The sequence below is a fragment of the Carassius gibelio genome, chromosome A12 (genome assembly GCF_023724105.1).
Source record: "Carassius gibelio isolate Cgi1373 ecotype wild population from Czech Republic chromosome A12, carGib1.2-hapl.c, whole genome shotgun sequence".
In the NCBI taxonomy this organism is placed as follows: Eukaryota; Metazoa; Chordata; class Actinopteri; order Cypriniformes; family Cyprinidae; genus Carassius; species Carassius gibelio.
In genome coordinates, this window is record NC_068382.1 from 2,820,758 (window position 1) to 2,848,351 (window position 27,594).

Sequence of the window (27,594 nt, forward strand, 5' to 3'; positions counted from 1 at the left end):
ATACAGGATCATCTTCTCTAGATTTTGGCCAAATGTAAGCTACTTATAAATAAATAAATCTATCAACACCCTAAATATATCAAAGTATTTTAAGATATTTAAAAATGTTTGCTGCATTGTTTAAAAAAAAAAAAAAAAAAAAAAGCACTTTTTTGAGAGTTTTTGAGCGTTTTGAGAGTAAAAAGAAAGGCTCACGTCGTATTTTATTAGCACTATTAATTTCCGAAATAATGAAGGCTAAAATGCCTGTAGTCTAAAGTAAAATGTTTACAAACATTATAAAAACAGTTATTAGTTTCTCTCCAAAACAAATCCTCTAAAGTTTAGGCTATGAAAACATCAATCCAAAAACAAAATCTAAGGTGAAGCTGTTTCTGAAGGAAGACTTGCATGTTATATGCCTGATAAAGCTGCGTGTGAGCTCAGCGCTGCTTTGTTTACAGCTGTTACTGGGGAAACCTCTATTTCTCAAACTTGAAAGCATCTCCTGCTTAACATTTATTCCATGTTTTATTTTTAAAAGTAAATCCCATTTGTTTACCAAAAAATAAAGTTTGCTCAATTTTCAATATTTAAAAGAAAATCTAAATTAATGTTTTATGTCTTTATTTGATAACCAGAAAAATGTAAATACACAAAAGAATTTCTGAGGGGGGAAAAACATTTCATAAGGCTATTTTAAGAAATGAAAAAAATGAATGAAGTTGTTTTTATGCATTTAAATAATTACACATGCTAAAAAAAAAATCAAACATATGTTGAAAAAAAAAAAAAAATTCATAGGGCCCTAAACATGTTTTTTTTTTTTTTTTTTACTTTTAATAAATTGCTGTGAAAATGTATAAGTGTGATTTAAATTAATTAAACATGCCTTTTGATTAATACAATTAAATTTAACCATTAAAAAGGAGTTGAGAAAAAAATAAAACAAAAAAATGGAATCCAGAAAAATTAAAACGGAAAACGGAATTTGGAAAAAACTCCCTAAAAAATGTAAAAGAGTAAAGTAATAAGTAGTGAAGTTACTTATCAAATAGAGTAACTAGTAAAGTAATCTCATTACAATTTACAGAACTAGTAACTAATTTCATTTTTTGAGTAACTACCCCAACACTGTATATATGTGTGTGTGTATATATATATATATATATATATATATATATATATATATATATATATATATATATATATATATATATATGCATAGCATATTTTAACCTTGCATCCAACCTTTTTGAATATTTTGATAATTTACTGAAAATAAATGTCTTTTTAAACCGTTTAACTGATTATTAATGGGTCAAAATTAGCGGATACAGTTTGCTGCATTCATGCACACTCAGAAACCGGTGACTGTGTACGAATCAGCAGAGCTTGTATAAGCTTTTGTCATCGTTGAAACTTTCTCAGATGTTTCCAAATGTCGAAATTGGGTTGCGCATCTATCTGTGCATGATGGTGTCCAATGTCTCTTGTGAGAGGAGCTTCTCAAATTTGGGAATAATCAAAGGAGAGCTGCAGTCCTCAGTTGAACAGGAAAGGCTAAGCATGCTTGCACTTGAGTGTCGAATGCACATGCACCAACAGCGAGAAAAAAAAGGCCCTTTTTGCGCTGCAGCATCAGGCCCAATTTGGTCTTAACCCGGCCCCCGAAGGCGGTGCATTGCCATTGAGACTTGCCTTTGATGACTTTACAGATGAGCGGACATTTCCCTTGTTGGCTTCAGCGTCACATTTGCATATGCTGTACTGTTGGAATTCATGATTGGTTGACAGCAAATTTTAAATATATAATTGAACGATAAAATAACATTATTAACTGGTTAATTTTCAATTCTGTTTGGTACTATAAAATGTCATTTCGTTTCTGTCAAAATTTCATTCGTTTCCGATTTTCGTTCCTTGAACTGGTCCAGAGCCCTGGATTTGACTGACTATATGATGGCATTTTGTTTTCATCTTTGTTCAATGTAATAGCTTACCTAAGGCAGCGGTTCTCAATTCTAGTCCCCGCACCCCCCTGCTCTGCGCATTTAGTATGTTTCTATAATGGCTTCAGACATTTGTTCTATTCAAACGTAAGTGCCCTGTGAAGTGGATATTCTGCCATGATTCCATTTCAAAGTGAACGTACTATAGACTATATGTTCCATTCAAAGTGCATTGAAGTGTGCACGACTTTGGGAGTGGATTTTGTCTGGAGCTATGAGCATATTTTTTGAAAGCCAGAGCATTGAGGTTTTCACTCGCTCCGTGAACACTCCACTACCACTCCGTCATGAGCACAAATTATGCCAACTCACACATTAAAACATAATTAGGGATGAGTGTGTGAGGTTAAAGCATATTGTAAATTGTACAGTTTGTTAATCTCAGCTCGAAACTAATTTGCTGCTGCATTGCTGCACATGGACGGAGCACACAAACTTGTACATAATATAGCTTACAGAGCGCGCATACATTCAGGAATGAAAATAAAACTGAAAAGTTACAGCATATTCTCTGTTTTTGAAGTGACTACTCTCAGCTCTGCTATAGTAGAGAGTAGGACTGGGTATTGTTCAAAATCTTTCGATCCGGCGTCAATTTCGATACCTCAGTTTCGATACCGGTTCCTAACGATACTTTTTTCGATACCATATGTTTTAAAATCCATTTCAACATCAACACAAATACATTAAACACACAACTTTTATTTTTCACCTTAATTAAAACAAATTCTGGTAACACTTCACACTCAGGATAACGTTATTAATACAATACAGCTTTTTGGATAGGGGTGCGCCATTCAGGGCCGGACTGGGACCAAAAAGTTGCCCTGGACTTTCTGGCCCACAGCAGCCCACGCAAACGCCCCTGTTTTGATGTCATGTATTAATTTAATATTTAAGTAAACAGTTTGGGGATTTTAACCAATAGGGTAACTGATCCTCCATTGAAAAACAAAAAATAAAACAAAAAACAGCAGCTGTTCATGTTCATTAAGACACAAACATTCTTCTAGAACTCACACCATACGAATCATTCATGAAATAGAAGTATATAAACTCAACCGATAGCTTTATGTGCTTTACAGATGAACTTGAAATCTTTATTCATTCGAGATGTTCAATAATAGATAATCTTTGGCTCGATAATACAAGTTCATGATCTGATTAGTGAACCGGTGATTCTTTTGAGTCAATCTTTTAAAATAATAATTTATTTTGTTTAACGAAACCAGTGTGGAAATCAGTGTTTCTGTATAGATCTGAGGTGCAGGGCTCACAAAATCGTTAGCCCCACGTCCAGGGGCTATTGTGTTTTCCAGTCCGATGGGCTATCGTGAATAGTGATGTAAAATTCCTAACTTGATTCGCGTTGTTCACTCGCTTGAAGGGGTGAAACGGATCGCAGCTGATCGTTTTGCACTTGTTTGTAAATATTGCAGATTCAAAAGTTTTAAACAATTCGCGCTCGTTCTGAGCTTGTGTGCACTCAATCAAAGCACACGCTGAGAGCAGCATTTCAGACAATGTGCGTACAGAGAATGAATTCATCTTTCGCGTATCGTAACTTCTGAATGAACACATACACACACAATTATAATCAAAATAATTGTCTCTGCAAGTATTCTCGTAAACACAGTCGGTTTTGTTTTAAATGAACGTATACAGTGGCCTGCTGCTTAGAGAAATTCGCTGTACCGGATAAATCTGTCTGTCTCTCTCTGTTTTTTAGAAGACGTGAAAGGGGGCATGTTTCAAGATACGCAATGTAACTGACCAAAGTAAACCGGGAGGGGAGGGCAAAGCCCTCATCCAAACAAATGCTTCATTAACACTGGCTTTGGTTGCAATACTCTTATTGCATATGTTGCAGTTTGCTGACTCTGCATCCACTTTTATAAAGTGTAGCCACACTTTAGACCTCTTTGGCATTGTAAAACGGAAACGTTTTGAGAAAAAACAACTACAGTTGTGTTTTGTGTGACTGCGAGTATCTTCAGAAATCCTCCCTGTCACGTCATGTGGTGGTGGACAGCCAATCATGGCGAATTGAGGGTCTTTACATGCACGTTATACTACAAGCTCACACAGACACAGCCGCTTGGCGAAAAAAAAAAATTGTATAAAAAAAATGTTATAAAAACACGGCCACTTGGCTTTTAGAACCGAAATTTGGCACCGAAAGATAAATAACTTTTCGATACTCATAGTATCGGAATTTTTAGTTCGATACCATCGAGGCATCGAAGTTCGGTACCCAGCCCTAGTAGAGAGAGACGTTTTGTAGAGCCGTCAATTAATCATTTAATATGGACTTGGGCTAATTGTAGTGTTCCAATAAACCATGTTATAAAACTACTCTTCTAGTATTATGCATGTATATTTCTTTTAATAAAATTTCTGAACAAAATAGATTTTTTCAAGCATAGTGAAATAATTTGGTTGCGGAGCTGTGTTGCTGATCAGTGGAGTGAGGAGTGCCGTGGGGAGTGGGGAAAAGTGAACCAGGAGTAATTTTTGAATGCGTGGAGCGCTGAGGGGAATGTGTTGTCGCTCCACTCCGCTCACATACTCTCGTGCGAGATGTGAATTTAAATGTCTGTGTGTGAAGACGTTGCACAGTGCAAATCCGTGAATGAATGTTCAGAGTAGGGAGCAAGCAACACTGTATAGGGATCATGTCAATGAGAACAGTTCATGTACAGAGCTCACTTCTAATGAGCTGATTATCTGAATCAGGTGCGTTAACAAAGAGAGACATGTGAAATATGCAGAGATGGGGGGGGGACTTGAATTTAGAACTGTTGACCCAAAGGAAGTGTTCTTCTTAATAGCAATGCTGTTTTGATCACGAAGGTTTATTAAAGAGTAAGATGAAAATTCTAAGCTTCCTATCACTGTTTATAAGTCCTGTACATTAGGTTTAAATCCATCCAAGGTTAAAAAAACATTGTCATTTTGTCAAAATATAATTTTAAAATTACCTCAATTCTCAGAGATCCCCAAACGGTTCTCGCGAGGCTGTTCAAAAGATTCAGTTTCCTTAAACCCCACCTTTCGGTAGCATACTGTGTTCTGATTGGTCAACTAACATAGTCAGTTTTGATTGGTTGTTCCGCACACACCTCCACGGTAAACTATGCGTTAGCATCTGTTTGTCTTATTCCTCTCACCGCGAAGCAAACAGTAAAGTAAAAAACGTGAACAGTCTCGCTGCTTTTTCTTCTGTGTGGGTGTATTCAAGCTGCGCACTTCAGTTTGAATCTGAATAGCGCGTTCAGCGCGGGGGCGTGGTCACATTAGATATAGTGAAGGGAGACATGAAAAACAGACATCGCGTTGTTTTCATATGGATTACTTTATCACAGAATATCTGTTTTCGGCAGCACTTGTTAGTTTTAAAGTAGACATGTCAAGCTTTTCATAGATATCTCTCTCATGTCTCTTCGTTGAGTATTCACAGAGTTACACTTCATTTTAATGACGTGTTTGTACATGACGATCAGCTGCAGACAGGCTGCAGACAGCACACATACTGAAAAGACGCTCGGGAGAAAACAAACACATAACTTCATAATCATACTTCGCGCTGTGATTCGGAGATGCTCATTGTTCTAAATAAAGTTGGTTATGAACCCTCTTTTATGGCCAAATGCTTTGAAAATCCCGCTGTACTCACCGAGATTAGAAAAGCAGTCATCAGTGAAATGTTGTGAACACAACAAAAGGGATTTGTTGTACTGCTCTGGTATTGTGGTAAAAATGAATTTTAGCCATTGGTTCTTCTGATCTTCATTCTTTGGCAGTGAAAATAAAACAAACTTGCCTTTACAATTAAAAACACACTGTCTCCTCGACATGATGCTATCACACCAACCAGAGCGTCTGTGTGTGGGGGTGGGGCAGGTCAGAGTTCCATTTCTCCCAAGACGGTAGGCAGAGATTATTATGCAAAGTGTTCCTAGTGACGTACATAGAGATGGGCAAAAGATTTGAAATCTATAACGACTCCTTTCAGCGATTCAGAGTCGACTCCTTACTTTAGAAGCCAATAACTTTATAAATTGTGTACTTTTTGGTTTAATTACTTTGCACATTGTTTACACAGATGGACAGCTATATCATACACTGTAATACAGGTAATTTTTGATTTCCCATCTGTGTGGCTCTTTAAAGGGGGGGGGGGGGGGGGGTGAAATGCTATTTCATGCATACTGAGTTTTTTACACTTTTAAAGAGTTGGATTCCCATGCTAAACATGGACAAAGTTTCAAACATTAAGTTGTACGTTTGAAAGAGTATTTCTGTTCAAAAAATACTCCTTCCGGTTTGTCACTAGTTTCGTAAAGTTTTTTTTCGAGTATGGGTCTGTGTGACGTTAGATGGAGCGGAATTTCCTTATATGGGCCCTAAGGGCACTTCTCCCGGAAGAGCGCGCGCTCCCGTAGAGCAGAGCGGAGACATTCACCGATCAGAGCGAGAGACCAAAATGTCACAAAAGAAGTGTGTTTTTGGTTGCCAGGGCAAGACAACCCTGCACAGATTACCCAAAAAAAAAAAAAAAAAACAGCATTAAGGGACCAGTGGATGGAGTTTATTTTTATAAGTGTTTTTGTTTGTTCCCTGCATTTCGAAGATGCTTGTTTTACAAACAAGGCTCAGTTTGACGCCGGATTTGCATATCGTTTATTTATTATATCCTTATTAAGGATAATGCATTCCCAATGAAAAAGGGTCACGATCGTGTGTTGGAACCGCAGGCGGTGAGTAAAACTGCTTCAAATATCTCTGTGTTGTTAACTTAGCTATCGGCGTGTAAGCACAAAGTAAACAACATGCGATGTTGGCATCAAACTGCACTTCCCACTTGTACACCTTTAAAGAAAAAAAAAAAAAAAAGACGACAAAGTGGAACTTGGTCATTTTCCAAAACCGCTAAGCAAATATATACAGTTTCAATTCATCCTACATAGAGACGTCCTGCTGTAGTTGTTGCTGCTGCTGCTCTTGTTAAATTTCAGCCTCTGGATCTGATTCTGGATCATAAATATACGGCTGAATCTGACTGTTAGCCATGGATTGTTTTGGATGATGTTTTTTTCCTCAAGGTAATGTCACAGTTTCCATATGCTCTCAACGCAAAAGCCTACTGGCGCTCGTGATTCTTTAGCTCCGCCCACACGTCGTGCCTCCAGGCATTCGTGTTTTTCCGGGAAAAAACGGTACAGACTATTTTTATCTTATTAATATAATAAAACTAAAGACTTTTTGGAGTTATGAAGGATGCAGTACTACTCTATAGGTACTCAAGATTAACAGGATATTGAGTGAAAAAGAGCATTTCACCCCCCATTTAAGCAATTATAATTTTGACATATCTTTACTTAAAGGCTGAAATGTGAGGTTTACTTTAAACTTTTTCAAAGCTTTATTTGAACATTTAGCCTACATTAGATATCTCAGTCTTGAAATCTTGAATGCCAAAATCTTGAATGTCAGTCAAGTTGTCATTTAAAATCTGGACATCATTGGTAATGTTATTGTTTTAGTGATTATGCAAAGAAAGTCATTTTATTTGTTGTTTGTTGATTTTTAAATATATAACTTGGTTAAGAGATTTACGTATGAGCTTTTTTTTTTTCATTATGACAATACCGTGATCATACTGATAACCTTGATAATTTTGGTCACTATAATCGTGAAATTTTCATACCATTACATCCCTACATCCCGGTAGGCCTTGTTTCCATATTCACACTAAATGCTAAACTAAATTGGTTCCAATTTATGTTCAACTCTGTTCCTGAAAATTATAATCCACATGTAAAACTATGTGCAGCACATTTTGCTTAGGACAGCTTGCTGAGGACAACTTCCTCAATCTCAATCAGTTTAATGCCGGATTCGCACAAAGATTATTCTTGAAAGATGGAGCAGTTCCCTCTTTGTCTGGAGAAGTCCTTGTTTATGGACCACAACCGGTAAGTGTATTTTATTATTTAAGTTGGTGCGTTTAACAGTTTCTGTAACTTATTACACAAAGGGCAACGCTGTTTAGCTTTATCTAGATGTTAGGGCTGTGCAAAAAAATCGAATGTGATTTTCATGTGCATCTCATCAGTAAAAACGCTCCTGTGATTATAAGTACATCTCCAGCACATGCTCCTGCCCACTTGCTTCTCAAAACTAAACTAAAGCCTAATCGTGTTTCCAGGAGGGCAGCCTGCGCTCAGCTGGTGTCGAATCACAACAAAGGAACCACTGGCACAATCAGAACTCGTTACGTATTTCTGAAGGCGGGACTTCATAGAACAAGGAAGTCATCAGCCCGTTTTTATGACAGTGAAAACAGTGGTATACAGATAGGTGAATTGTGTGAAAAATACTGTTTTTTTACATGCAAAACATGAACACGTTATATTGCACACTGTAAACACAATCAAAACTTCAAAAAAGCACGAAAAACGGGACCTTTCAGGAACAAAATTAGTGAAACATGAACAGTTGCCACAAATTAATAAGTCGTAGGAACGGTTTAACAAGTTGTAGGAATGAATAGCCGATCTGTCTCGCAGCCCTGCAAAGTGCACGTTATGAAACAATTATCTGGTGAAATGACTTAGTTACTACATTTCTATTGCTTTCCATGTTGAAGAACTTTGTGTTGCTTCTATTTTAATGTACTTTTAAAGTTTAAATCACATTAAAAGCTTAATTTTTCCATTATGAGTGAATGAATGATGATGATGATGCATTTATATAACGTCACCGTCTCTCACAGCTGCTCGTAAGTGTTTTGCGCATGAGCTGCACGCAGCCCAACATTAAATCGGTTAACCAACCATCGTTAGCGTTAATCGATTGCATCTCCTATCGACAATTAATCAATCATCGATTAATCATTGACATCCCTAGTTGTTACCATAAAATACAAAACTGAATTCTTGAATCTGAAAGCCTCACGTAGTATAAACTAGGAAGTTATGGTGATTATATAAATTTTTACAACATCCATAATCAGTAAATGGTTTTAATTGGCTATTATATCAGTACGTATCACAGTGTTAAGGCAGGTGTGTGTCTAAGCATAAGTGTTTTTATGTGCAGTGTATTTGACTGGGTGACATAAACTACCTTGGTTCCCTGAGATAAGGGAAGGAGTGTTGGGTATAGATGCATGGGGAAACTCCTGTTTACTCTGATACTGAAGCCTGATTTCTTAACGTTTGTGTACCTGACAAAGAAATTGGCAATATTGATTTTTAGCCCAAAACACTCCAGATGATTGAGTAGCAGCTACCTGTGGGAGATAAGTTCCTGTTCTGACCTGGCTAGCAAAAGCCAATGGCCGAAGTAATTAATGTGACTGATTCCCATCTGCCTCAGAGGGGAAAGAGCACCGTCCATGCACTTCTAAAAGTGTGTGGGGCCAGAAACACTACAAATGGAAGAACTGTATATTGATAAGCCCTGTCTCACTGTTCGCAGGGAGAACTGTCTCTATGGCTCCTTTTGCAAGCAAAGTTTCCATTTCGCCCTGAAGAACAAAAGCACTGTGGGTCCTGTACCAAAGTTTGAATAATACCTCTGCAGCGAGGTGGCCTGCAAGCAAACTGGAGCAAGTAACCTTGTTCTACGGTTTTTACAACCTGGCTTGACACATCTGGGATGGATTTCCAAGTCTGAAGCCGGATGGCCAGTGGTTTTAGTTTTCTGACTGGCAGGTCACCGCATGAGGGAGGGAAACTTACTGACATAGTAGTGAGAAGAGTAAAAATACTCTTTTGAGCATGTGGGTCCACTATCACAGTGGTAATTTTGATGGGCGTGCACTGAAGGGAAGGTCCAGTTTGAACAGAGCTTTCATTGCCAACAAGGCAGGGGAATGGAAAGCAGATGCAAGCTTTTTTGGGTGAAGTCTGGCCTCGGCTAGATTTAACCCTCTCCTCTCCGCATACTGATCAGAATGGCTTCTGAAGCTTAGGAACCAGGGTCACATATGGGAGTGGTCCTTGGCACTTGGGAAATGTGTTCAGTTCTGCCGCCTTGAAAGCCCAGTCTCAGATCTAGGAGGAGGCTGAATCTTTGAGGGAGCGACCTTCTGGAGACTTGCAGCAGCCACCAACCAGAAATGTTTCAACAGGAAGTGTCAAATTGACTGCAAAGACTTCTGAGCTGCCATAAACTGTTCAGCAAATCCATCCACAGCTAGGGCAAAAAGTCCCTATGGAGAGACTGCGGAGTCAAGGAAAGTGAAGTCGAAGTTGGTCATGGCCTTGCACACTGGCCTTTGTAGCATGCACAGCCAGTCTCTGTGCAAAGCTCTTTAAAGATTCAGGGTTCAGTCCAGATTCATCCATGTCACAAAGGAGTATGGAGGAGCATTGATGCTGTCCCTTCAGGATCCACTTGTATAAAAAGGCCCTGGGACGGGCTCTTCCGGAGCCAAACAAGTGAGGTCGAGATCCTCTACAGCCTTGGTGAGAATGCACAACAGCTCAATGTTGACGCTGGGGTGTATAGGTTGAGATAAGGAAAGCCATTAAAGACATTGAGTTGTCAGCGGCAACATCCTCCTCAGATCCACTGAAGGAAACCAAGCCGCTTGCATCCAACAAAAGGGCGCTGATACTCATGTGCGAAGCAGGCTGGGGAGGACTGCCTCTGTGGAAGAAGGCGATACATGAGTGAAGCAGGGTGAGACTCATGCTCTCGCAATGAGGGCATTCAGTCCCATTGACTGCAGCCTCAGCGTAGGCACTGCCCAGACAAGCAATGCCCTCACTGTGCCTGTCTGCTTCATGCAGGGGGTCCCTACACTCATGATGTGACATTTGCAACAACATTGCAGAAATTTGCTCAGAAAATTTCCTTTTTTAATACACCCGATGGTGCAGGAGAAGGCACTCTGCGATCTTCCGTTGCCAGGGCCTCTTCTACAGCGAGCAGAAAGCTTCTTTGCTTCGACTTCTTGCTTCAGAGTCCAGCGAGGAGATAGCTTTGTCCCTGAAGGATACTCTGAGCCAACACATATAGTAGTTGGCTTCTCCCCCTTTTGGTGAATTGAAGTGCCACATGTTTGTGTAGGTACATGGACATGAACAAAACAGGCTTCAGTATCAGAGTAAAAAAAAGTTTCCCCTTAAGCGTGTATATGCAATGGGAGAGACTGTTTGAAAGGGAACTAAATATCATTAAGCATATTCCAGTTTGCAGATTTACTTTCCCTCAACTTACCTTAAATGTTGTATCAGCTCAGGACAACTCTACATGACAATGAGACAAAAATCACAAAAAGTAAGATCACAGAGCAAAGACATACCACTTTATTATGCTATCCACAATAACCACATAAGTCTTCCTCTCACCATAGGGTTTTCACCATGGTGGGCTACTTTGACATCCACAAGCTTTCCTGCTTTATCCAAATGCACCTCAACGTAGAACATATCTGAGGTGATATAGCACTCAGTACGTGAGGGGCTAAGGTGAGATCCCAACCTGCAGGCAAATTGCACCACAAGAGAAAGACCAAACCTACCATTTAGCTTTTTAAATAATTAGTATGTCTTAAAGTGAAGTTAGATAAAATAAAACAGAAATAAAAACAGGCTAGTTATGTCATACATATAACACCAATTATTATAATTTTTAATCGTGACTAATAACATTATTGTCTGTGATTAATTGCAATTAATGGCATTGTTACACACAAAACTAAAAATGTATTCAAAAGTAGTGTGGTGTGCCTTTTTCCATTTAAAAGTAGGCTTACTGCTATATGAACAAAAGTGTAATAACATTTGGTTTGAAAACATTTTAAACAAACGAGTTGCTATTTACAGCAGTGTTCCTTTCACATAGTAGCAGTTAAAATATTTAGTGTTGCCTAAATATCAAAATAACATTAATGTAATTAATTTAAATATAAAAGAAGTTATTTATCACTGCCATTTTTATAGAAAAAAAGTTATGCTTAGAGTCCAGAGCCTTGATCATAACATTATCACCGGCAGTAGGTGGCCAACCAAAATGTAGTTTCTGCCACCACATTTACCGCCGCAGCGTATGCAAAGTGCATTTGCAGTTTTTGACTGCTGAGTGACGCTTTAACCTTAAGTTAACAAAAAAGCACAAAGCACATTTTCGTAAATAGCCATCAGAATTGCCTCAATGATGTGTCACATTTGACAGCTGCAGTCAGGGAAAATGAAAGAGAAACACTGTAGGCTAGTTCAAATATTTAATATTTACAGATGAAAGTTCAGTTCTTATGAAGTTATTTGTGTTTCTTAGAACGAATTCAAGCAGGATACATGTCAAGCCTATGAGCCTGTGCTTCTATTTTCTCTACACCATATTTTAGATTTGACATTTATTAGGTGTGCATTATTATTTATATGAGTTGTGTGTTATTCAAAAGAAACCTTGGTTTACTTCGTATCGGAGCATTAAAAGTGGTAGCCTATTTTAGTGAGCTAGGCTTGCATGTTTAATAGACCCTTTTACAGTTGGTAAACAAGGTGACGTATTTGTGTGGGCGGGGCTTAGCTGGAGGCAGAAAGATTCCCCTCAACACTTGAACAAATGGTAGCTAGCGAGTTTTCTTAGCTTGTTTTTTTTTAACAATGGCTGGAGAAAATCTGAATATATCTGCTTTATCTGAATTTTTAAGGTCACTCACTGTCCGGGACCGCGATAGTTATTTGAAAAAGTTAACTTTAACGGACGGAACCAGATTAGTCGACCAGTAAACAATCACTCATTGGATGGACGATCTGACAGGATTACCTTCGATTGCGTGGCCTGACATCTACACTCACCTGATAGAGAAACCGAGCGTGTATAGTAAAGAGAAACTGAGGGCGTATAAATCCTTAAACGCGTATAACTACGTACTGAATTAAAATACAAAGATATAACAGACAAGTTTTGCGTTGTACGATCCGAAGTTCAACCTAGCCAGCGCCAAGGCCAGAAGACGACCATGTATCAGGCTTGGGTCAGAAGAAACAGAAGAAACAACTACATCTTGACGGCGAACTGAACTTGCATGGCTGGGTGAGTAACTTAGCTAATATCAGATTAGAAAGATCACATTTCATATTGAATTTAACGTTTGAAAGGGGGACGACACCAACAGTGTATGTTTATGTAACGTTAGCAAACTGCTAGTTGAGCTACAGACTAAGTTCGCTAACTATGACCTAGTCATGTAGCATTATGAGAAATCTGTAGATAACGTTACTTAACCAATCTATAATCCATACCGTACCGACGAAAAGACAATAGTTTATTTACATTAACTTAACGTTACCTGATATGAAGTGTGCGCTGCATACGCAAGCATTTTTGATGATCGTTTCTGTCCAGTCCGCTCGTTATATTGCGTTTAACCACAGCTGTCGTCGTTTTTTTTGTCTGGCAGTGGAAGCAGGTATCCGATAAAGTTTCAAATTGCCTGTTCTCCGTCGATTCTGGCAGCCAACAACACAACAAGAAGACATTTTAAGCTCCTTGTGTAGCCGACCCTGTGTTGGTTTGTATTAGCCGCCTCCAGTTTTCCGTTTGTTTTGCCTCCAGCTAGCGCCGTGACGTACCTGTGACGTCCGCACAAAAGGGGTTTATAAATTATTTTCTTTATTTTAGTAAAACATGAGGCACTGTATAATTTCCCATTATTTAGGCCTAATTAAAACAAGAAACGAATAAATTAAACCTGCACGATTTAGCTAAATCACTGAAATCTAAAGAGTATGGATTAATAAAACGTCCTCATGTTTAAAGAAGTTCTCTCATTATAATCAACAAAATGCACACGATGTAAAAAAGAGCTTCATTAATTGAAAACTCAAAGGGAGCCTTCTTTACTTGCTTTCATATAATTTAAGTAAAATAAATAGATTGCAGCCACATTTAAATGCAGGTGTGTTTAAAAAAAAACATTTATTCTTATTTGTCTACATATTTTATCTTCATTACAAATCGTGTGTGGTTTTATTTTGGATAATTGCATGTGCATATGCAAAATGTGAAATATTATTCATATTCAAGTGTTTGTGCAAAAATTATTAATGCACATGCATGACAGGGAGGGCAACCTTGATCACTTGAATGTTTTACTGATGATGAAATATCTTAAAATACACTGTAAAGGCATAATTAAAAAATGCAGTGTTAGCAGTTCAAGAAATCAAGAATAATAACAGAGTTAATAAGAACTACTTGTAAATGCTGGACCGTTCTCATTTCGCTCTGCATGTGGAACCTGAAGATTTTATTTTTTAAACAGGAATGAACCGAAATTAAAACATTTAGCTTTTAATCTGTGTGTGTGTGTGTGTGTGTATGTATGTATGTTTTTTTTTTTTTTTTTTCGGCAGCACTTGCTTAGTTTAAAGACATAAGGTAGGTAATCCACATCACATCTTTTTGGGGTGAATTATGTCTTATTCCTCTTATTGCAAAGCAAACAGTAAAACAAAAAAAACTTGAACAGTCTCGCTGCTTTATTTTCTGTATGGGCGTATTCAAGCCGCGAGCTTCAAGTGAAACATTATAATGTCAATAGCACGTTCAGCACCGGGGCGTGGTCGCATTTGATATAATGAAAGGAGACGTGAAAAACAGATATAGCATTGTTTTTAAATGGATTACTTCATCACAGAATATGTGTTTTCGGTAGTAGACATGTCAAGCTTTCTACAGATATATCTCTTATGTCTCTTCGTTGAGTATTCACTGAGTTACAGTTCATTTTAATGACACATTTCTAAATGAAGATCACCGAGGACCAAGGCTGCAGACAGCACACCTTGTTTGTTATCTTTATTTTAGAAATGCACAAAGTTTTGTTGTTATTATGTCTGTATATAAATAAAATTAGACCCTTTACAGATTCGATTGATGTACTGCTCTTATCTGTAGGATCAAAACTGAAAGTGTAATTTAAGTTCCTTTGGGGCTATCAGGAGAATATGCCTCAATACGCGTATATGTGCCAATGGACTCCAGAGGGTTAAATTTTATGTAAGCATTAAATAAGGCTCCCTTTAAAATCACTAAAGTTGTCAATAAGTTAAGCTCTTTTTTACATTGTGCGCGATTAGTTGATTATAATGGGAGAGCTTGAGTTTAAAAGTGAGGACATTTTATGATTGTGGTCAGGCTTAATTTATTTGTTTCTTGTTTGGCCTAAATAATGGGAGCGAAATGATTCAGTGCTTCATGTTTGATTAAAATAAAGGAAATTATTAAAGTGTTTTTCTTTAATTTACCACCAACTGCAGCAGTCAAATGTAATAAAACAGTGAGGAAAAGCTGAAGTTTTTTTTTCACGAAAATGTGCTTTGATGTGTATATCTTTGAAAATATACTTTGCAGACACGGCAGCTGTAGAAAGCACACTCTGGTTGGCCACCTACTGTAATTAGGGTGTTCTCACACTAGGCAATCTTAATCGTGCCGGAGCGCGTTTGACCCCCAAAGCCTGGTTCGTTCGACTAGTGTGATCATTTAGCAGTCCCAGGCAGGGTTGGCAGAGGTGCGCAAGAGTGCGGTTCAGTTATATATAGTTCAGAGAGTGTGAATGCTAAGAGGGCCCAAGTGCAGATCTTCTGATACGTGCTGCATGATTGCGTAAATATTTCTGAGCGGCAAAAGCAATAGGTCTGTAAAGCAATATATTGCGAGAGGGACGTGTGTTACCGCGTCCCATACTATATAAAATAAACCACATAGTTAACAAAATGATTCACTCCACTGTGATGAGAGAGAGCACATCTCTGCTGTCTTCACATGCTATTTGAAATTTCCTATTTCCAACTTACAAAAAGTCATAACAAGCTCATTGCATTATTTTCTGTTAAAAATAACAGTGGACAGTAGTTTGCGAATGTTGATTCTTAGGCTCAATAATTTGATCAGGAGCATCCCCTCTTGTGACCCATGATTTGTTTGCATGTGTATTCAGAGACAGTGAGCAACGGACTTTCATAATAATAATAAAAACTACATTAACATGGTAAAATAATTGTTGCCGTTAATCAATTAATGTGTTAACGTAATAACGCATTATCTTGCCAGCCCTAATTTTATTATTATTATTAGGTGGCCTATTATAATTTGGCTATTATTGTCAAATTGCACCGCTATTTCACTTCAGCACCGTACTTCACAAACACGGACAAATGAGGATTAGAGCCTGTAACTGGTGAAGGAGTATCCAACCACAAACACAGAGGTACATTGTCTGCTGATATAAGGTATTTCTTTGCACCTTAATGAGTTGTCTGAATGGCTTATGTTGAAAATTTTCACTGAGCCCTCAATAACTGAATTTAAGGCCACAGTTATGTTAGAACACATTTTGTTCTTGTTTCTGTGGAGGCTTCTCTTCTGTGCACCGATGCTGCAAACTTGTCATGGGACGCAGGGCCCTAATAGCGATGTATGTTGTATATGAATATATACAAAATACCGGTTTAATTCTTTTTATATTTAACATCTTAGTTTATCAGTATGTTTGAAAGAATATTATTTAGACTAGTGGTGCTTCCATAGGCTCTCTTTCATTCAGACCATTTTAAGCACCAAATAGTTATGAAATAGCCTATGACAAGTACAGAGACTCTCTCTTGCCACCTACTCATGTACGATAATATTGTGTATCGAATGACCATATCACCCAACACTATACTGAAGTAAGAATTTCATTTGTATTTTATATTGCATTTGTCTTGTTATTTGTAATTAGCATATTCACTCATTCTTAATAAAGACAAAATAATGAAATAAAGGAAGTGAGTTCTATGTTGATTCTTTTCAACATGTTAAACGGCAAAAAAAAAAAAATAATACTACCTTTATGTAATTTTACAATTAGAATAATTTTGGCACAGCAAATGTCCACATATAAAAAGTAGGCAAAAAAAAAGGAAACTCACATGTTTTGCCGAGCAATTGACTCCAGGCGATCTGTCATTGATGGCAGCGAAGATACTAATGATGTGGGATGCAATGTAAAAGAAACAGGAAAAACAAGAAATTCTGACATTCAAGTTATATTCAAATATACACAATACATTTCAGGTATAATTAATATTACCATAAATACATTTTTCAAAGCATCACAATGTTCATTAAAGAATTAAAAATTTCTGACTCATCAATCTGAAGATCGCTATATCATTTGTTGTCAATGCTCTATTTTAGTTTATGCATAAAAAACTAAAGGTTATATCTCCAAATGTTAACAAATTATCCATTTACCAAAACTATTAAGCCTATTAAAATGTATAATCACTGTAAATTCAGAATCATTCAGTTCAAAAGCATAAATGTTAACACAAACATCCTAAGGTATGTTGAAAGATACAAACTGAATTGTATCTTCTTTCAAATAATTAGGCCATTTTGTTATGTACAAGGTCCTCCCTTTCCAGATGTCCAAAAAAATCATGAAAGTCATGAGGGTTTCCCTTGCACTGCTAAGTTGGTATTTACATACTACTTTAATATGTATTATACAGAGGCAAGATAAAAAATGAAATACCATCTAAACTTTTCTGAAGACAGTCAGATCCCCTCAGAGATACATTCATATAAACCCTCCACACCACCGCGATTCATTTATCATATCAACCGACTTGAGTTAAATCATATTTGTAGCGATCTTTCTTCCACAGAAGCATAGCAGAGCAAACGACCTGATCATCAGATTCCTTTAAAAACCTCTCAGGCCACACCTTATTGCCTCCTAACACCTCCTTGTGGTTTTGCTGGGCCTATAGAGATTTGCGGTTGAGGCCCTGGAGTCAGTCGAGCTTACGGGCCTCCTGACTGCGCTCACTTCCATCAAGAGGTTTTAGGACCTGCACGAATTCTCTTTTAACTTCGCTCCACGCAGGATGTTTAGGGAAAACAATATTTTCTCAGACAAACTGCAGGGGTCCGATCTTCAAACCTCACTTAATAGATCTGAAATGATTTGACAGTTGCCAGATTTTCTAATAGTGATAACTGATCTCTGCCAGTTTTCATAATATTACTTCGTACCGTGTACAGCATAAATGAGTACACCCCCTCTAAAACTTAATAAATTCAGCCATTATTCTTAAGTTAGAAGATAAATTAGAGTTATTTGGAGATACAATGTTCCAACAAGTCTCCTTGATCAGTTACCAAAGAAGAATGTCCAAATTATTCAGGAAAATAATATTTTCTTAAAGTCACCTTTATCTACAGGTGCTGGTCATATAATTAAAATATCATCAAAAAGTTGATTAAACTCAAAAAGTGAAACTTGTATATTATATTCGTTCATTACACACAGACTGATATATTTCAAATGTTTATTTATTTTAATTTTGATGATTATAACTGACAACTAAGTAAAATCCCAAAGTCAGTTTCAGTTGCAATGCAGTGTGGCATGGAGTCGATCAGTGTGTGGCACTGCTCAGGTGTTATGAGAGACTAGGTTGTTCTGATAGTGGTCTTCAGCTCTTCTGCATTCTTTGGTCTGGCATATCGCATCTTCCTCTTCACAATACACCATACATTTTCTATGGAGTTAAGGTCAGGCGAGATTGCTGGCCAATTAAAAACAGGGATACCATGGTCCTTAAACCATGTACTGGTAGCTTTGGCACTTGTGTGCAGGTGCCAAGTCCTGTTGGATAATGAAATCTGCATCTCCATAAAGTTGGTAAACAGCAGGAAGCATGAAGTGCTCCAAAAACTTCCTAGTATATAGCGTGTTGACATTGGACCTCAGAAAACACAGTGGGACCAACACCAGCAGATGACATGGCACCCCAAACCATCACTGACTTTGGAAACTTTACACTTTTTTTCTGAGATACTGAATTTGGGATTTTCCTTAGTTTTCAGTTATAGTCATCAAAATCAAAAGAAATAAACATTTGAAATATATTAGTGTGCATGTTATGAATGAATATAATATACAAGTTTCACTTTTTGAATGGAATGGAACTTTTTGATGATATTCGAATTATGACCAACTGTATATCGCGCTTTAAACAAAACAGATTGTGACAAAGCAACTGAACAACATTAGGAAAACAGTGTGTCAATAATGCAATATGACAGTTAAAGACAGCTCATTATTGAATTCAGTGATGTCCTCATGCAGCTCAATTTAGTTTAAATAGTATCTGTGAAATCATTTGCAATAAATTCAACGATATCACAGTAAATTAAGTGTCCCCAACTAAGAAAGGTTAAATTAGGCTAAGTTAGATTAAGTTAAATATATCATATTTTTAGTGACAAGTAAACATTTTCATTGCCAACACTTAGTGTCAGATAACTTAAAGGGATAGTTCACCCAAAAATGAAAATTCTATCATCGTTTACTCACCCTCAAGTTGTTCCAAACCTGTATGAGTTTCTTTTTTTCTGTTGAACACAAAGGAAGATATTTGGAAGAATGACAGAATCAAACAGATCTCAGTCCCCATTGACTTCCATAGTAGGAAAAAATATATACTATTGTAGTCAATGGGGACCGAGATCTGTTTGGTTACAAACATTCTTCCAAATATCTTCCTTTGTGTTCAACAGAACAAAGAAACTCATACAGGTTTGGAACAACTTGAGGGTGAGTAAACGATGATAGAATTTTCATTTTTGGGTGAACTATCCCTTTAAAGACATTGCTATTGCTACATTGCTATGCTATTGCTACAATTTCTATGCTAGGACTGCTCCACAGACTTCTTGTTGCAAATTTTGCTCACACACACACACAAACTTGGACCTGGACACACACACACACACACACTCAAACTCACAAACTTACTGACACAATCAAACACAGGCTCACACACTCAAACATTCAAAAAGACTCAAACACACACTCACACACACAGACTCTGACACACACACACACGCACAAACCTGGAGATTGAGGTGGACAAAAACCAACACACACCAACCTGAACCTGGAGATAATAATAATATAATGTCTAGTGTGGTGGCTGTGATATATATGAACCTACCAACGTCCGTTGCCATGATTTTTGGAATGACTGATCGCGAGAGGAAAAAAATGACGTTTTAGTCGCATATCATCGGTTAATGGAAATGATGTCATTTCGCAATAGTTGTTTATCGTTATTTAAAAAAAAAAAAAAAAGGTTTGCGCGAATCTGTAATGGAAACGCGACAGGGCTTAACATAGACTAACTTCTCAGAGTTATGTTGAGCAACAGTGTTCATTACGAACCATTCAACTCGGATTGATTCTGGAATCTTCGCTGGGGGAATAAGCATTAAGTACAAGAATAAGAGAGAAACAGACTAATAATAGCGTAGATGCCATTGTTCTAACGATGTAGCAAGTACATTGGGTGTCTAAATTATGTGAAAATCATCTTGTTTACTTACAGAAAACATTATATTTATTTAAATTTTCTGAGACACTTTTTGTGAAGAAAGGGTCTATGCAAGAGGGCGTGAACTATCATGCATTATGTTGTGATTTACACCTGAGAAGACAAAGGCCTGCATTATGAGCTGCATAATGAGCCTTTCAGTCAGGTGTGTGACAGAGGGAAGAGTTACAAGAAATAATGTGAGGACAAAATGTATATAATTTTATGTTTGTAGTTTATTTAGAATATATTTAATTGTCCCACAAAATAATTTAACATTCACTTGCAGTTAAACAGTTTATTAGGAACAATCAAAGCTGACTTTCAAAGCTGATATTCTTTTGCATCATTGCTCCAATCACACAATCCTTCAGAAATCCTTTTAACAATCTGATTTTCTACACACAAAAAAGTATCATCATTATTATTATTAATATTCAAAAGAGCTGAGAATATTTGTTTCATTTTTTTTTTTTGGGGGGGGGGGGTAAATTTAAAGAACAGCTTGTTGTTACATTTGTTAAATTTACATTTATTTGTTACATTTACATTATTTACATCAAGCTTTTGAATGGTATATTAGTGTATATTGTTATTTAAACTTCATAATGTTTCACCTGATTATACATTTAGTCAGTAATTATAGTTAGGAAAAAGTCTAACAAGTAAAATGTTTACACGTCATATGAAAACTAGTACATTCACCTAAAGGATTATTAGGAACACCATACTAATACTGTGTTTGACCCCCTTTCGCCTTCAGAACTGCCTTACACTAAGTAGACATACAAAAGGCCCTTTTTACCACCGCACGTACTTCCGAGGCGGCGGTATAAAGTGCATTTGCAGCCTTTGACCACTGAGTGGCACTTTAACCACAAGTTATCAAACAAGAGCATCAAAGCACATTTTCGCTAATAGACGTCAGTTTTGCCTCACTGATGTGTTAGATTTGATGGCTTCAGTCAGGTAAAATGAAAGAAAAACACTGTAGTTAAAATATTTAATATTTAATATCCACAGATGAAAGTTTGGTACTCATGAAGTTATGTGCATTTCTTAGAACGAATTCAAGCAGGATAAATGTCCAGCCTGTGCCTGAACCTACGATTATATTTTCTCTAATCTACATGGTATTAAACCATATTTTAGATTTAAAAGGTGTGCAGTATTAATTATATTATATTAATTGTGTTATATTATTCAAAAGAAATTGTGGTTTTCTTTGCATCGGAGCATTAAAAGTGGTAGCCTATTTTAACGGGGTAGGCTACATGGATTAATATGCAAAATGGCAATATTTTCATATATTATGTCTATATTTTAATTAATATTTTCAATATAAATATATTTTTTCCTTTAATAAAACAACATGCATTTTTGTTATTCGTTACCTGTCCTTTAATTTATTAGGAAAAATCATTTGTCTATAAACTGATTAAGAAATTGTTGCATGTTTAAACATGAAGCACTGTATAATTTTGTTCCCATTATTTATGCCTAATTAGCCTAAAACAAGAAACAAATAAAATTAAACCTGCACGATTAAATCTTTGAAACTCTAAAGAATGGACGGATTAATAAAACATCCTTGATTGATAAAATCGATTTATCAGCCAGCCCTACTTGCTTTCATATTATTTAAATGAAAAAAAAAATAGCAGCTGCATTTAAATGGTTAGTTCACCCAAAAATGTCATTAATAACTCACCCTTATGCTGTTCCAAACATGTAAGACCTCCTTTAATCTTCGGAACACAGTTTAAGATATTTTAAATTTAGTCAGAGAGCTCTCAGTCCCTCCATTGAAGCTGTGTGTACGGTATACTGTCCATGTCCAGAAAGGTAAGAAAAACATCATCAAAGTAGTCCATGTGACATGTTTTTGGAGCATCGAAAATACATTTTGGTCCAAAAATAGCAAAAACGACGACTTTATTCAGCATTGTCTTCTCTTCCGTGTCTGTGTGAGAGAGAGTTCAAATCAAAGCAGTCTGGATATCCGGTTCGCGAATTAATCATTCAGTTCACCTAATCGAACTGAATCGTTTTAAACGGTTCGCATCTCTAATACGCATTAATCCACAAATGACTTAAGCTATTAACTTTTTTAATGTGGCTGACACTACCTCTAAGTTCAAACAAACCAATATCCCGGAGTAATTCTTGTACTCAAACAGTACATTGACTGAACAGCTGTGAAGAGAGAACTGAAGATGAACACAGAGCCGAGCCAGATAACGAACAAAACATTGACTCGTTCACGAGTCAAGAACCGTTTCTGTCAGACGCGTCCGATTCGTGAACCAAGGAGCTGATGATACTGCGCATGTGTGATTCAGCGTGAAGCAGACCGACACACAGAGCGTCTGAACTGAACTGATTCTTTTGGTGATTGATTCTGAACTGATTCTGTGCTAGTGTTATGAGCACGGGTAAACCGAAGGCTTGAATCAAGGGCAATCATCGTAAATGACGCCATTACGTCGAGCGCAAAAGAACTGGTGAACCGTTTTCTTCAACCGGTTTATTGAATCGAACTGTCGGAAAGAACTACTGGTGATCCGAACACCGATGCAACCGGTTCTTCACTCGTGAACGATTCAGTCTATTGTTCGTTATCTGGCTCGGCTCGGTGTTCATCTTCACAGCAGTTCAGTCAGTGTACATTTTCAGATGCAATAAAATAAAAAAAAATAAAAAAAAAGCCATGCAGGCTCTGCTCTGAAGTATATAATACTTATAATTACTGTTAACCCAGAGTAACGAATTTTAACGGATTAATCGTCTTTTTGCTGCATGTTTTCTTTATTTATTAATTTTTAAACACGCTAAAAAATAAAGTTTGTGAGAGAAAAAAAAAATATATTAATTGTGTATAGGTTTAATTTGAATGTATTAATCACCTATTTTTGTTTGCTGCATGTTTTCTTTTTTTTTCTTTTTTGATATTATATAATTCATGCATAAATTGCATTTTATTACATTTAGAAATAATAACGGCTGGCCTAATAATGTTATCATGTACAAACAGGATATATTTAATTCCATTCACTTTACAACAAATCCTTTAAATTTAACAAATATATCAGAATAAAACAAGAATTAAAAATATAGAATTCTAATGGATAAATATAATTGCAGTATATAATAATATATGCTTAGCTATAAACAAACAAAAAATAATAATAATTTAAAGCTAAGCATAAGGTAAGGTTGGGCTTTCTCTTTCTCTCACTCGGGAGAAATCCGTTTCCATATTCGTGATGTTGCCCATTTGAAGCTTAAGTATTATTCGTGAGGTAAAATAGGCTTTGTTGTACACGCATGTTTCAGTATCGATGGAAAAATAATAATAATTAACAATATGTGGAGTAAGTGGATTGCTGGTGAACGACTGCTGTTTCCAGTGAATATGGGCACAAGACACCAGTGCGATCAAACAGCTGAAACAGAAAATACTCAATTTTTGGACACACATAAGGCATAATTCAAAAATGCAATGTGTTAGTAGTTTGAACAAATCAAGAATAAAAACAGAGTTACTAATAATTGTTGCTTAATGCTGGACCGTTCCCATTTCGCTCTGCATATGGAACCTGGGGATTTTTTTTAAACCAAGAATGAACCGAAATGAAAATGAAAACATTTAGCTTTTTATCCGTATATATATTTTCACAAGACCATAATGATATTAACATCATCAATTAATAATTAATAATTATTTTACGAAAATCATTGTTATTTGTGATCGTGGATGTTTGAGGAAGGCTTTAAGACCAAGCAGAATCCTCTGTTCCAGCCTCACAGCGCGCGGGACTTGCGCTCAGTGATGCAGCTTCACTGTCTGCGGTTTGACTTTACTCAATCAGATTGAGGCGAATACAACTTATTGATCATAAGACCAACATTTAGCAGGCAGGAAAACATTCATTCTACCTGGAGGAAGACGTATTTCATTGAGCTAATGCTGTTAAATAGAGAGCGAGAGAGAGAGAGAGAGCGAGAACCAGTCTAGGGCTATTAAACTAAGAGCTCATTATATTGAAGTACAAATCCAAACACCAGAAACGTTATGCATTTTATGAATAATGAAATGTTATGAAAAGTATGCATTTTATTTATTCACATGCAGTATGGTTGTTGGTATTTAGCAGTTAAAACCTATTTTTAAACTTGAATTTAAATACTATTAAACTAACTTTAAAATATCAAGGAGTTTATAAATTAAAAATGGTAAAATGTCACAGTACATGTTAAATAGCCTAAATGAACTTGTGTTAATAATATAATTCGATTTTTTTTTACATGAAAATCTCCTGTATAAAATGGGACAGCCACCTTTATATCAAACATTTTTAAATCATCCACAGCTGAGCATCGCAGGAGGCAGATCAAGTCATTTTCAGATGCAATGGAAAAAAAAAAAGAAAAAAAAAAAAAAAACCTGTATAGCCTATAGTAGGCCCAGGCTCTGCTCTGAAGTATAACATTTTACGGATTAATTATTTTCATTTGCTGCATGTCTTCTTTATTTTTTATTTTTTAAACACGCTAAAAAATAAATTGTTTGTCAGAGGAAAAAATATATAAGTTGTCTATAGTTGCATTTTAACGGATTCATCACCTATTCTCTGTTTGTCAGATCTAGCAGTCTTTAAAGCTTTTCTGTAGGATAAGTTACTTTCCCGCCAAGCAATACGTAATACCTCTAGTTTTGTTTTCATCCAGCTGCGCTCCATTTTCCAGGCTGCTCTCTATAGGATCCAAATGTGCTCATTATACCATGGTGTCAGGCTATTTTCCTTAATCTTCCTTAGGAGGAGAGAGAAGGGTTGCCTTCTTTGAAAAGAAAACCACTCTAGTGGCGTTAGCGCTAGCACCCCGTTTGCAATGCAAACAACTCATCAACAAAGCTTTTCAAACATTGTACCATATGAGAAGAGTGGGGCAAGGTGGAAAGCCATAACGGAGGCAATTACCCTCTCCATAGCTACGGATATGCTGCCAGTTTACTCTGTTGAGAAGAGAGGGTTTAACAACATGCTGAAAGTTTTGGACGCTCGATATTACAGTACCTAGCCGCAAGTATTTCTCTGTTGCTCTTCCTCAGCTGTATAACAACACTCGGCAAAAGATAATAAGCAAGTTGAAGGGAATTGACTTTTACGCTGCCACTACTGACCTGTGGTCGAGCCGAACAATGCAGCCTTACATGTGTCTTACGGTTCATTATGTCAGCGAGAGCTGGGACATGCGAAGCGTCTGTCTCCAAACGTCATATTTCCCCCAGGACCATACGGGCCAAACTATTGCACTAGAGTTAAAGGGTGCTCTGAACTCCTGGGGCCTTTCAGAAGAGCGCATTACCTGTATGACGACCGACAGTGGCTCCAATGTAATCAGAGCTATGAAGAACAATAATTGGCCAAACCTCAAGTGCTTTGGACATTGACTGCACAATGCTGTCGGTAAGTTAATAAATTAGAAAAGTTTGTGTGATATAACAAAAAAAGTTTAGTACTACTCACCTTTACTATAAAAGTTATTACTAGTTTTATAACCTAAATTACACTTTGAAGTAAATTCGGTTTTGTTTTTTCTTTGTTAGTTTTTTTTTTTTTTTTCAACTAAACATTGTTATATGTATTGCCCCTGACTATTTTAAAAGGTAATTTTTTTGTTTTGTTTTTTTTGTCAAAACTACTACTAGTACTACACTGATTTATCTATTAGCATTTAAGACTATGGTATGAATATGGCATTACAATAAATAAAGGCAGTTTCTTCCTTTTCATATAGTTGGAAAAAAAGACGGGACATGGCAGAGGTTCAGGCAGAGCTGGGTCTTCCTCCTCATCAACTGGTAACAGAGTCACTTACAAGATGGGGTTCGCGTCAAAAAATTGAGCGATTTCTTGAACAAGAGAGAGCCATCGCCCATGTTTTGGGTGCTGACAAGAAAATCCGCCATCTTGTTCCTACGTGGAAAGATCTGGAGGTTTTAGACGCCACAAATAAAGCTGTCAAACCACTTCAGGACTTTGTTGATGCGTTGTCCGGAGAATCTTATGTAAGCGTTTCATACATTAAACCTGTGCTGCATCTGTTCAAAACAAGTCTCCTTCAGCGAGAGGAGAAATATGTAGATTTCACTGCTACAATAAAAAGAAATATTATGTGCTACCTTGAACAGAAATACAGTGACCCTGAGAATGACGAGCTCCTGGACATGGCTTCACTAATGGATCCACTTTTCCATACCAACTACATTACCCCGGACAAGTTGGACATTATTAAGAAAAGAGCTGTCACTGAGCTCTCTGCCCTCTGCTCAGAGGAAGAAGGTCCTGTTGTACAAATGTGCCAAGAAGAACAGAGCCCACCACCTAAGAAGAAAACTTTAGCTGCCTTCTTTAAGATAGCAGCACCTGCATCACTGTCCCACACGTCAGTAAAGGACAAAATCGAAGCAGAGCTCACCACCTACTTATTGGGTCCTGAGGTGGATCCTGACACTGACCCACTTGAGTGGTAGAAGCAGCATCAGCCCAACTTCACAAGACTCAGTCGTCTGGCAAGAAAATACCTGGCCATTCCAGTAACTAGCGCCCCATCGGAGAGGGTCTTTAGTGTGGGTGGTGGTATTGTCACCTGTAACCGAGCTTGCCTCAAGCCTTATGTTGTTGATAGGCTCATTTTACTTGCAAAGAATATTTAAAATGCAATTACATTTTTTATGGCGAATGGTGTTACTGTTTACATGTTCAATTCAACTAAGAGTTACCTCAGGATTTTTTGTTGTTTATTAGCTCAATCCAAATATAGTATAAATAATCTGAACGTATAACAATCTTTGTTGCAAAGTGCACATTGACTTTTCAGTTAGATAAAGGGTTTGCCTTTGCAATTTTATGTTGATGCACTTTAAATATAATAAATATATATTTTTAAAATATATGTACAGTTTGCAATTATCAATTATCAATTACCATAATCAAATCGAATCGTAAATCAAGTTTTCTATAAAAAAAAATCTTAGGGAAAAAATAAAATAAATCGCCCAGCCCTAAAATACACAATTTCAGAGAGAGAAAAAAAAAGGCTATTTTAAGAAAATATGTTTTATGCATTTAAAGTCCCATTTGACTGATTTGCTTCAAATCGAGTTCTTTTAGGACAGTGGTTTGAATGCACCATTACTTCAA

General features: G+C 36.9%; 1 protein-coding gene across 6 annotated transcripts in view; it reads right to left on the minus strand.

Moving 5' to 3' along the window:
* The window catches only part of med1 (mediator complex subunit 1), a 138,364-nt gene that overhangs the window by 39,464 nt on the left and 71,306 nt on the right, over window positions 1-27,594 (minus strand). For all 6 annotated transcript variants that reach the window (XM_052612155.1, XM_052612153.1, XM_052612152.1 and 3 more), the window contains 3 exons: window positions 16,934-16,988; window positions 11,357-11,489; window positions 11,226-11,254 (listed from right to left, as the gene is read on the minus strand). In XM_052612155.1, coding sequence (XP_052468115.1) covers window positions 11,226-11,254; window positions 11,357-11,489; window positions 16,934-16,988 — 217 coding nt within the window. The remainder of the gene's footprint in view (window positions 1-11,225; window positions 11,255-11,356; window positions 11,490-16,933; window positions 16,989-27,594) is intronic.